This window comes from Pseudopodoces humilis, chromosome 1 (assembly GCF_049639895.1).
Source record: "Pseudopodoces humilis isolate 2021_Gansu_Grassland_sample_001 chromosome 1, ASM4963989v1, whole genome shotgun sequence".
In the NCBI taxonomy this organism is placed as follows: domain Eukaryota; kingdom Metazoa; phylum Chordata; class Aves; order Passeriformes; family Paridae; genus Pseudopodoces; species Pseudopodoces humilis.
This window is the reverse complement of record NC_142200.1, coordinates 68,830,629-68,843,044: the sequence shown is the minus strand read 5'-3', so window position 1 is coordinate 68,843,044 and position 12,416 is coordinate 68,830,629. Positions and strand designations below refer to the sequence as shown.

Sequence of the window (12,416 nt, the reverse complement as noted above, 5' to 3'; positions counted from 1 at the left end):
TTGAAAGAGCTGAATTAACACAAGTATGTACTCAGAAATAAAAGAAAGAAAACAAAAGTAGAGATCTGGGTATGCTAGTGGCAACAGCTTTTACTGAACAAAATTACGTTACACATTACTAGTGCTACAAGACATTGACAGTGGGTAGGAATGCAAAGATTCCTTTTATAGACAATGCCTCTCCCCAAAAAAGGCTGACTGCCAAATCCTATGTGCATGGAAAGCAAACCTTTAATTAACATATTTCTGTAATGACAGAACCTGTTTCATATCAAGCAAACCTGACCCTGATTCACCCACCATTCACCTCTACAGGGAAAGCACTGCTATCAAGTTCAGTATCATGATTCTTCATTTATTCATTAAAAGGAGAAACATGCCTATAAGGCATTGCAATTTACTTGTATTTTCTTTTTAATACCTTACAAAACCTTTTCTTGCTTCTAAGGGAGATTGTAGCAGCTTGGATGCAAGGACATCTAGAATGACTGTCACAAGTCTCTTCAGGCAGAATTTCTTCCATCAAACTTGTTGCTTTGATGTTGAATCACTGTCCTTAATGAAGGATCGGTGAATACAGGGAGACAAGGAACCAAGTGGTGTAAGGTGTTTCCTTGGCAATGTGCATATCTTTGTTGCCAGAACAAAATACAACAGCACCGAATTACTCAAGAACAAAGAAATGGAAAGGCTTTTGAAATCTGCAAACCAGAAAAGGGAGTACTAATACAGTGCATGGACTGCTGCTTAGCATGACAGAGAATTAACACACATTTTGAGTTAAGAGGCAAACCATACCAATAATGAGATCTAGTTTAACCTAAGCTGACATATTTTATGTATACAAATAAATGGAAGACTTGATACAGGCTGTATTAACTCAGGCAGAGCTTCTGCTGTCTTTGAAAGCCTGTTTTACACAGCTAAACAAACAGAGGAAGAAAAACAGCAGTGAAATCACCCTTTGTAAGGTGTCACTGAATACATAAACTAATTTTTTTTTTCTCTTGCTATGCATAGAAAAATTAGTAAGGCTTGAATTTTTATGAGGGGCAAGTTGCATTTTTTTTGCTAATGGACAAAAGGAAAAAAAGACACTAATTTTATAGTTACCGCATGAAGATGTAATATCCTGCTGTACTTGTAATTATTTAAAATTAACAGTGAGATATAGAAACAGAATCCCATGTAAGGTATTATAAGCTGGGATCATAACACAGAGAAATAAAACATGCCTTGTGGCATGTTTTTCACCTCAATAGATGCATCCCACAGAAAAAGAGTTCTTTTTGGAATCCCTAGAGATTCTTTTTCCTCAGTCAGAATCTTGTTATATAGTAAAGCAATTGACAGGATGTGCTTGGTCATCCTAAGGACTGGAAAGTTCTAGTCATCCTAGAAATTAGCAGGATTCTGGACATATGAAACCCACTTCTCATTCTAGTCATCCTCATATTACATAAGAACATTCTCTAAAGGTTAATAACAAGAAAAGTAAAAAGATTATATTTTCAAAAGACCTTGGTGAAATTTAAGCTTCTTTGTCCCATTTGGCACTAATCCATGACAATAAGCAAGTTTAATCTTCTAATTCTTCTGGAAACAGTCCATAGAAATTTAAGTCACTTTATCCCTTTTCAAAATGTTACAGCATGAAAGTAAAGAAACAACCATTGTCAGACATTACTTTTCTGTGGAAAAAAAGTGACCTATTTTTAATCTCTTAAAAAATCCCATTTCTGAAGTTCTCAGTTTCTAAATTAGTTGTGTGAGGATTTTTTTCTTCAGTGGAGGCCAGTAAAAACATATTCTCTGTAGTATGTTATACGCCTTAATAGATCTATACAGCCTGTGGTCTATATCAAGTTTAGTAAAGCATAATGCTTGGAAATAAGCAAAGAATTTTGTTGGTGATGGACAAAACCACAACAGAAGTTATTTACTTCATGGGAAAAAAAACAAATGGCAAAATCTTGTTTTAACTTAAAGTAATAACATAGTATTCTGAACTGGCAGGAGAATCAGATCTGATGAATAAGCAATTTTTCTTTTTAATCAGGTACTTATCCTGGTAGAACCAAACTTTAGAATTTTACCTAATCTAACAATGCTCTGTGCCAAAACTTGGGGGATTATGAGCTTAAGCTACTGAGACACAACCGTATTTGCCTCATCTGTCCTGCTATGGAAGCAGGAATCTCTGGGAAAAAAACATGGACAGATAACAAAAAATGGTGACACCTAAAGTTTTCACAGCTGCATTCCCTATAGCTCACTTGTTAGAGATTAGTTACATACGCACAAGTACCTGACTGACAATGTCTGACCTCAATGATTTTTCAGGTATATTATTGAGGTTCATTTCCTTTGCTAAAGTATCAAGGGGAAACTACTGTTTCTTGAAGACACTCGAGCTTGAGATAGCATAATTTAATTTATTGCCTTTAAACTTGTTTTATTTCTTAGTTGAAACATGAAAAATAAAGGTAAAAAGTTCAGATTTCAGGAACTAGATCATAATACTGTAGGTCTACATGCAACTACAAAATAGACCCCAAGCATCATTTTGCTGCGAAGTGCAACCAGCTGCTCCAATTATTTTCTCCTCCTGCACAAAAAGGCATGTGAAGAACACTCATGGAACCTCTCCAAGCTGCCTATCAGTGCCTCTGTTAAGGATGAGATCATCTATTCATGTAAAAAGTATCTTATCAGAATCATTAAATCCATGGATTTGTTAAAATCCAGTACTCACAAAGAATGGTATAAGACCAGCAGCTTTGTCTTCATCCAGAACTTTCTTCAGGGCTGAACCACAAACACTAAATGTGTCATCTGAAGGAACATTTTTAATCTTCACAGCACCAATTAGTGCAGCCCTTTCCACAGATGAATGAGCCTAAAAGGAAATGGGCAAGTTTTAAGACCAACACCTTTTACTGGAATGTAAGAAGTTTATTTGAATTTACAAACTAAAAAAGTAAGTCCTTTCAAATAAAGCCATACTCAAGATCCTGGGACTGTTGATGGTATGCAATAGATACATACTTCTCCACCTTTCCTATAGGTAGATGGACACATATATATCATACAATAAACTAATAGGAACCCTGAATATCCTTGAGACCATTGCCATGATCACATTAAAAAAGAGGTCCTCAACCTTAGTAAGAGCTTTATTTACATGGTATGATTGATGTAGAGCTTCAGGATTTGGCTCTAGGTCAATTAAAAGATGTGCAGACAATCATCTTGTCCGATAATGATTCAGGTGCTTGCTAGCATATTTTTATGGTGTACACCTTTTTAGAAGTCTAAAATTATACATGTCACAGTATGGTACAGACAGATATTTTCTTACATGACCATGTGTTTTCTGATTACATACTGACTAAATTGTGGCTCGATTCATTCACTTTTTTAGGCAAGTAAGGATCATTCCCAATATGCTATTTTATTTACATCTCACTTCATTTGAATTCCCCTGAAATAACATTGTTTTACAAAATAAATCATATCTATGTAAATAAAACCAAAGAAATTTCACTAAGAAATTCTTATAAATTTGTGAAGTACAATAGAATAATAACAGGAATAAAAACTCCATCGATAATGAAAAGCCATTACCCACAAAATAATCTGCTTTAAAGCACGATTAAAACAAATGGAAAAGCTATTTTTCCTTCTATAGTTAAATTAATCATCATTAATATGGAAGAGGAAAATCCCTCACCTTTTCATATCCCAACTATTCTCATTCACAATCTCCTTTTTAATTCTTGCCAGTGCCTATATGCTTATTAATTCTATTTTAATTTAGCATATAATCACAAAAATAACAATCCAGAATTTTGTTTAACTAGACTAGATGAAGCTTTTGCATTTCAGCTTAACATATCCCTGGAATGACTTGTTTTAAAGACAGATGAACCATTAATTTGTATCTCAGTAGCGCCGCTTGTTATTGTGCTTTGGTAACTACTTAGGCATCAGCTTGAGAAAGTTTGGAAGCCTAGACTTGAAATACAACTTTTTAAGTGGAATAAAGAGTGTGTGGCATAGCAATATGATACTTCATTCAAGTGTACAATGGAAAAATGTATTTTAGAACTTATTTATATTAGAATTGCAAATAAGCAAACTACAATAATACACTGAGGTTGTTAGTCAGTCAGAACCCCTAAATTTCTTCATCAAGACTCAAAAATTGTAGCAAGATTCTTTTCCAAATACATTCTGGCATTGTTGGGCTCTATCAGTGAATGGTTTTCCCTCCCACAGAATGGCTTACATTAAACTTTCTTTTGTGGATTATTGCCTGTGAGTCACACAGGTCTGTTCTTAACACAGAAGGAACAGTGAGCTCGGCAACAATCTGCTTGGAAAGGTCAGCAGTGTCTTAAGGCAAATCCTTCTGTGAACATAATATCCTCTGACCTTCAGTAGGCAGGAAGGCCTGTCAGTCCTCATTTCAGGTCAGCCTCTTACATGGAACAAAAAAGTCAAAACAAGCAAAACGTTTTGTGCATCACTGGGTCAGTCAGAGCTCTGGGACTGGTGGTCTGCACAATGCTGACCTTAGGATGCCCACAAAAAAAAAAAAAAATAAGCACAAATATCTTTTGTGACTCTTGAAAGCAGTTATCTTTTCTCATATTTTCTTGTCCTGAATCTTCTCACCATGCAAGTGTAATCCCTCTTCCCACCAGCAAAGAGCAAGTCTAGTGTTAACTTCTTCTACAGTGCTATCTAACATACACTTAGTACTAAATCAAAGTAAGGCTGAAACCTGGCCATTCTACTCTGCACATCAGATATTACTTTAAAATAAACATTAAGTACTGAGGGGTTTTTTTCTGTTTCATTGCCGTGTAGGTAAGAAAATGTTCCACATATTAAGAGAAACAACATTGCATGGCCCTTCAGTAAGATTACTGCATCAGAAACATAGCAGCAGCAGAACTCACACGAGCAGAATTTGTTTTCATTAACATTAAAAGCCTCATAGTCATAGCCCATTGAGAATTTAGTGTAACTCAGTCTGCTAAATATCACTCACAGTCAGAAATCAAGGATTATGTTTTCTCTTTCCTTACAAGACTTCTTAGTTGGATTGGCAGATAGATTTCTTTAAGGTTTTATTTTTAAAAAAAAAAAAAAAGAAAAAGTTTTGGCTTCTTCAAGTACTGTGACCAATTTGCTTTATATTCATGCATTAGGCTTTTCTGCATACATGCATCTGTACCCATGCATGCATATATAGGGGGAGGATGTATGTGAGTTTGTTTCACATGTGCTTGCAGGAGGAAAATACTGTGTGCACAGATGGACACGGAAGACTGGATGTAACAAAAGGTACTCCAGACTTACTAAACATACCTGAAATTAATACCTTACTTAATTACCTTATTTACTTCAAACAAGCTGTTTATAAAGATTTTTATCACTGACATCTGGATATTTATCCTTTATATTATAGTGCACATGACATTCCAGTTCACTTATCACAGAATCATAGAATGGCCTGGGCCGGAAGGAACATTACAGATCAACTAGTGCAAATGCCACTTTCATGGGCAGGGACATCTTCCACTAGACCAGGCTGTGCAGAACCCCATACATCCTTGAACATCCATACATCCTGGCCTTGAACTCCTCCAGAGGCAGGCCATCCACAACTTCTATGGACAATCTATTCCAGTGCTTCACCACCCCCACTGTTAAGAATTTCTTTACTATAATCACCCTACTCACAGTTTAAAACCTTTCCCTCTTGTCCTGTCACTACATGCTCTTATAAAAAGTCCCCCCATGTCTTTCTTACAGACTGCTTTAAGTCATAATTATGTCACCCCAAAGCCTTATCTTCTCCAAGCTGAAAAATCCTAATTCTCTCAGCCATTTCTCATAGAAGAGATGCTTCATTCTTCTGATCATCTTGATGTCCATCCTCTGTACTTGTCTCCCTGTACTGGGGACCCCAGAGCTGGATGCAGCACTGAAGGTGAGGTCTCACCAGAGCAGAACAGAGGGGCAGAACCCCTCCTCTTGCCCTGCTGGCCACACTGCTTTGGATGCAGCCCAGGACACATTTGGCTTTCTGGACTGTAAACACACTTTGCCAGCTCATGTCCAGCCTCTCATTCACCAGCAGCCGCAAGTCCTTCTGGGCAGGGCTGCTCTCGATCTGTTCATCCCCCAGCCTGTGCTGGTACTGAGGGTTGCTGAATACCAGGTGGAGCACCTTGTATTTGATCTTGTTAAACCTCATGAGATTCCCATGGAGCAATTTTCAAGTTTGTCCAGGTCCCTCTTGATGGCATCCCGTCCTCAGGTGTGTCCACTGCACCACTCAGCTCAGTGGCATCTCCAAATTTGCTGAAGGTACACTCAATCCCTTTGTCTATGTCATTAATGAAGTGTTAAACACTGATCCCAATACAGACCCCTGTGGAACACATTTATGTACAGTAAGATTTAAACAACCAAAATCAAATAGTCGCCAAAGCAAAGAGTTCATACTAAATTCACCTGCCTATTCACAAGGCTGAAATTGTTAAGTATAGACAGTGTGTTTCCATGTTAATGAGAGGTACTCACCTGATCAGAAGCATAAGCCACCAGCCTGCCCATGATCTCTGCTTCTGTTAGCTCAGGCTTCTCTGACTGCACCTGTCTGATAGTCTTTGTTCTTGCAGCAAGCAGTGCAATCAAGGTGGCTTCGCTTGCACTTCCCTGTGGGATAAATTGAGTGGAGATTCAAAATGGAAACATTGCAGAAGAAGAAAAGTGACATTCATTCTGCATGAATCTGTGAAGTAGTTAACAGAAAATGCAGATAAAAAACAGTGCAATCTCACGTTTTTTAAAAATATGTCTGACAGCAAGGGAGGAATCTCTGATGTTGGTCTTCTCCTTCCCAATGCCTCTGCCTATTCTCTTAAATCTCTATGCTTGTTCAGTTTAGGCAACAGCCTTGCAACCAAGTGATAGAAAGCTGTACTCACAGACTTAAATGTATGTGAAAAGGCTCTCAAACCAGGCACCCATCTGCTCTGACCCAGTGTCAGAGTAATGGCTGATTTCTGTTAATCTGGATTTCTTCACATTTAAGTTCCATCACAACCTGAATGACAGCTCTCACTTCTATCAAGCAACATGCCTAATTACACACCTTCTTTCATTTTAGAATTACCTTGGACAAGTAAATTATTGTGACTAAAAGAGAAAAAAACACTAAGAAACCAAAACTGCTATGATTCAACATAGCTAATTGCACTTCAAAGTATTAGTTATGTATGTTTTCCTCATCACCAACAAAAATGAAACACTGTTTTGTGTGACACGCTATTTCTAAATTGCACTTTGACTCCCAAAACATCTGTTTAAAATGTGTCTTGTATACTCTGTGATAACAAAATGAGAATTTTCTGTATCAATTTATCAGTAAATTTCACAGTATATCAGTATATACTGTGAAATTTACACATCAGTAAATACAACTTCCCGGAAATTCTTTATACGGTTTTTGTCTAGGATATGCACCTGAAACATGCACCTGAAACATGCCATAAACTACTCTTTTAAACTGTAAGTAGCACTTTGTAAATACATGCTTATAAATTTCAATGTATTGGGAAGTCTCCATGAAAGATGAAGTTTTTAGGTACTTTCAAAGTTGATCAAACATCATATGAATCATAACAGTGCTCTGAACAGAGTCACTTATTTTAATATCTATGTCTCAGAAATATGCCCAGCGTTGACAAACTAATTTTGATGTTTCTTGTCCAGTAGCAAAATTCTCTCCTTGTTCTGTTGAAGACCTGTGTATACTTACAAATTACAACAAATGTTTAAATATTTGCGAAGCGATTTTATTTCCCTGAAGGTGAGACTGATCTGACAGATTTCATATGTGAGAATGATCACAGTGAGTTCAGACTTTCTCCTATACTGAAGTTAGCTGAGCTATTCATATGAGACCAAGCTGCCTTCTACACATGTCAACATCTCAACAGTGAACGAATGCAATCCAGCTGAAATTCAACAGCTTCATCAATGGAGTAATCAGTGAAAAGGACAGTCCCAAAACATTCACTGAATGTATTGTCAATGATTAAATATATTTAATCTGCCTTTTTGGTAGTGTGAGATTTGAGAAGTGAGGGCATAAACACAAGCTGGAGGCCGGTTTTTGCACTTTTTTGCATTTTTTGTGCATTTTTTATTGCTGCTGCTGCTGCTGCTGCACACAGTATTATGGCAAGTGAGGGAATTATTACAAATACAGTATGGAATTAGGATACGATTACTACTTTTGGTCAAGTAAGGTAGAGCTTCCATGTGGAGGCAAGGAGTGAAGGAAATCTGATCTTTTAGTTACAGAAAACATAATTTAGCAATCTCCTCTTTAATGTAATTCTGTATATGGTCTGTAGCTGGACAGAGCTCTACTCACAATATCACAACATGGAGAAAACATCCTACTTCTTCTGCATAAAAAGTCAAAATAGCTGAAATAAATAACTGTTTACACTGTTAGTGTATTTCCAGGACATTTATGGAACACACATATTACAAAAATGGGCATTAATATATAAAAGAAAATGGCTGTAAGAAATTACAAAGTTTAAGGCATTAATTTGAGATCTGGAAATTTAGGCTCCCACTATTCTGTTGATCACCTGGCTGGGTGGGAAAATTACTTAGGCTGAAGCCTCAGCCTTCTAAGGAGCTCACCTAGATATCCTGGCTCTTTATCTATGCTGGTGCATAGATGTATACAATATACAATGTATACAACAGTTCTTGTATGAATTTCCTTTTACAGAAACAAGGATGAAAATAAAAGGCTCTGTTGCCCAGCTGAATTTTGCCTCCTGATATACAGCTGGGATATAGCCTAAATGTACCTGAATCCAGTCACCTGGAAATGCTTTTGGATGTCTCATGATAGATACAGGCTTTTCCCCCTTGTCTCAGTTTCCATAAATCACTTTTTTTATACTGAGTCACCTTTTTTACACGGAAGCTTTTTACACTGCTTGCAGAGCCTGGTTTGCAATGCTCTTCTATACACTTGGCACCAAAGTCTCGTGCTAAATATTTTTGAGGGAAAAACTACCTTGGTTCTTGAACTACTTGGCTAACTGACAAGTAAGATAAATCAGCAGTGTTCTTCACCAGGCCAAAGATATTTTTGTCTCACCCCTAAAATACTTTCTCTTTGCAGAGCAAAAAAACTCTTCAAAAATTCAAAGCAGGTACACTTTCCAGCAATATATCCAGAATGAACAGCAGGATACAAACTTCAGGAAGAAAGTTGCTTTCTCACTTATTTTTGAAAGCTGTTTTTTCTCCTCTTGAATGCTGTATTCTGCATTAAGTGAAGGATGATGATACCTTTGCTTTTACCACAGGCAAACAAAGGTTGCCATGGCAAGCAGACTCAAGAGGTTGAGGAAATATCAGCAAGAGCTGAGTTCATGTCCACCAGAGCTCTGAAACTGAAATTTTCTTTTATCTTTTGCCATTTTGAAGTGTCATCTTGCACACAACAACAAAGTGCTTCATATTGACATAGACTTTCAAATGTAATTAAGAGGCAATTTTCACAGGCTCAGTTTTATGCAATAGCACAATAATTACTTGGCATTTAGGAACAGAATGACTGGCACTTTCACACATTCACGTTGTCTTTGCCTCACGCTCTCTAGCTTGGATCATTATTGTTTCAAGGGCAAAACAAGAAGATTTGCAGCCCAAATGACTGCATCATAAGCTGGAACACAGCTCGCTTTTGATTCTGGAAATGACCAGTTTCTGATGAAAATTATGGGCAATCCAGCACTGTCAGCCCAGACGGGCAATATTTCCTGCTGGTAACAATCAGGCATAATTACTTGCTTTAACTGGTACGAAATAGATTCTGCTACGATGCATGAGAGAAGTTTGATTTCTTGAACATAAAGCCCTCCCTAGCAGTTGTAATGATAAAGATACTAACAGAGCAAGCAAGTAACAGAGCAAGTGTCTAAGAAAGCAACAGCCTTTGGGTTAAATTCATTCTTGCCTGGGAAGATGTTGGGAAGAATTCATTGGAATACACTGTAGGCATTTGCAGCTAAATCAAAGAAAGAAGTCCCCAGTTTTAGCATCTAAATCAGATGTATATTAGATGCCTGTCTTAGAATAAAATGGACTGTGCCCTGGCCTCCAATGACCAGACACCAGAGACTATCATAGGAGCACAGAAAAATTATTTAAATTTTGATCTTCTTCATAGAAGAAATCTACTTTAGATAAATAGCTGTAACCAGAGTTGTATTTGCAGAATGACCATGTGCTAGTGTAACCATGGCTAACAAACAATAGAGCTCTATTATGCATGCAAGATTGCCCATTGGTAATATATTCATTATTATTCAGGTTATCTGTTCAGACATTGTAGGTTTCATTCACTAGTCAACATCAGAGTCTGGGGACTTTTTTCTAGTTTGGATATGCAGTGTAGTCTCAAAAATAGCAGTTCTACTGACAGAACTGCTTAAGTGCACATTTTAAGCAGCTCTTCATTTTATTATAATATTCTGATATTTTCCCTTTTTATATAAGAAAAAGTAATTTCAACCTCTTTGGCAAAAATCGATAGACTTTCTACCACATTCTGCTATTTCTATTTATCAAAGTTTATCTCCCATGTTCTGTGGAAACTGAAATAAACAATTAAACATTAAAAAAGGTAGACTTCTAACCTCAGCTACAAAACATTGCTGCATACTGTTGCTAAGTATGGGTTCAGTTCACTGAGTAACAAGTTAAAGTCTCCATTCTACACAATTCTGATTTGAATATTAAGCCCAAATTTTAAATTGAACTACTAACAATTCTTCACTGAGAATTGTTTTAGAAATCAGCTACTCTAAAAACCAAAAGCATTACTTTCATGAATGTCTAAAAGCAGGATCATTCTCACAGACCATCAGTCCTTCTGGAAATATGAAAGGAACCCTTGTGGCAGAAAAAAAAAAAAAAATTCCTTCATTAGTGTCCTAGTATAAAGACTTTACAAAATCATGATTTCACAAACTCAATCCATATTCATTTTTCATGTCCCCTCTTACCTGAATGACTCCTCCACCTTTGCCATCCTTCCCAGCTAAAAACTCTTCAGGCAAATTAACCATCTTCCCTAGCCAATCCAGCATGACAGTCTCCAGCTCTGTGCAAGCTGGACTTGCAGCCTGTGTTGAAAAATAGAGCAGAGGGAATAATCTTACTATACCATGAAGAGAAATCAGATCTACCAGAGCAAAAATAATTCTCTCTCTCTCTCTTTCTCATGCTATAAAGGAAGAGACTAGATAACTAATGCTACCAGCCAAGTTAGGGACCTGAAGACTGTTTTGTGTAGTTTCTAACACTTACTAAAAAAATGTCAAAATAGGCCTTACATAGAACCATGACTATAAAATGTCAAAGCCAGGATTTGCATCTTGCATATTTTTTTCAACATCAAATACCAGCCTCTTTTGAGAAGAGAATATCTCATATGAATGTGGGGGTTTAAAGAACATTTTCCATTTATCCAGATGAAAAGAGAAATAACAAGAATGGGTGATAAACAATAGTCATAACTGGATTACCAGTATGTTTTCACTGCTATCACTAGTTCTAAATGTTGGCAATTTTTCAAGAGCAAAACTTGTATGAGGAAATAGCCTTTTATTCCTGGAATCATTCACAGTGTCTATGTGAAAACCCTTAATTAATCAACTTTACCTACAAAAACACTCCTGTGACTTCACTGCTATTAATCAATAATTTCATTGCAGAATGTTACTGAAATGCTTAAATCTTGGCAAGGTGAAGCACCATTACCATGCACCAGAGTAAACTCACCCAAGAGAAGCCCACACATCCTATTCCACCACACAACATATCTGCAAGAAGAGCTGGGAAGGAAGAGGCTGCAGGGAAGTAGGCAAAAAAATATGGACTGTGCCAGTGAGTCACCTGTATTAAGGAGAAAATAGTTATTTTTAAGTAATACAGGAAGCAGAAACAAACTGTCACTAAATTATAAAAGGTTAGAGCTTAGGACAATCCAACAGTTTTTGACTAGCTAGCTGTAACACATGATCCCATTTTCTAGAAAAACCTCATTTTTTTCATTATTTTTTATCTATCCTTTACTCAAAATAAAAATAAATAAGTTCTCACCCCAACCCCCTAACAGCTCCAAAATCAGAGTTCTCCATTTGCCTTCCTAGAAGACAAGAATTACGTGGGTCATGGCAGCCTGAGTTTCTGTGCAGGATGCTGTACTTGAGCCTCTACCATCAGGGACTCTGGTATTTCGTTTTTCCATATCTATTATGCAACTGAGATAGGAAGAGTGCCCTCAGTGCAGC

The 12,416-nt window shown here is 37.0% G+C and overlaps 1 protein-coding gene across 5 annotated transcripts in view; it reads right to left on the bottom strand.

The window, feature by feature from the left end:
• Window positions 1-12,416, bottom strand: part of DDC (dopa decarboxylase) — a 73,148-nt gene that overhangs the window by 32,381 nt on the left and 28,351 nt on the right. For 4 of the 5 annotated variants that reach the window (XM_088059000.1, XM_014256829.2, XM_014256830.2 and 1 more), the window contains 4 exons: window positions 11,905-12,018; window positions 11,127-11,246; window positions 6,601-6,735; window positions 2,756-2,899 (listed from right to left, as the gene is read on the bottom strand). In XM_088059000.1, the coding sequence (XP_087915126.1) occupies window positions 2,756-2,899; window positions 6,601-6,735; window positions 11,127-11,246; window positions 11,905-12,018 (513 nt within the window). The remainder of the gene's footprint in view (window positions 1-2,755; window positions 2,900-6,600; window positions 6,736-11,126; window positions 11,247-11,904; window positions 12,019-12,416) is intronic. The other variant, XM_014256831.2, reaches the window with a different exon arrangement.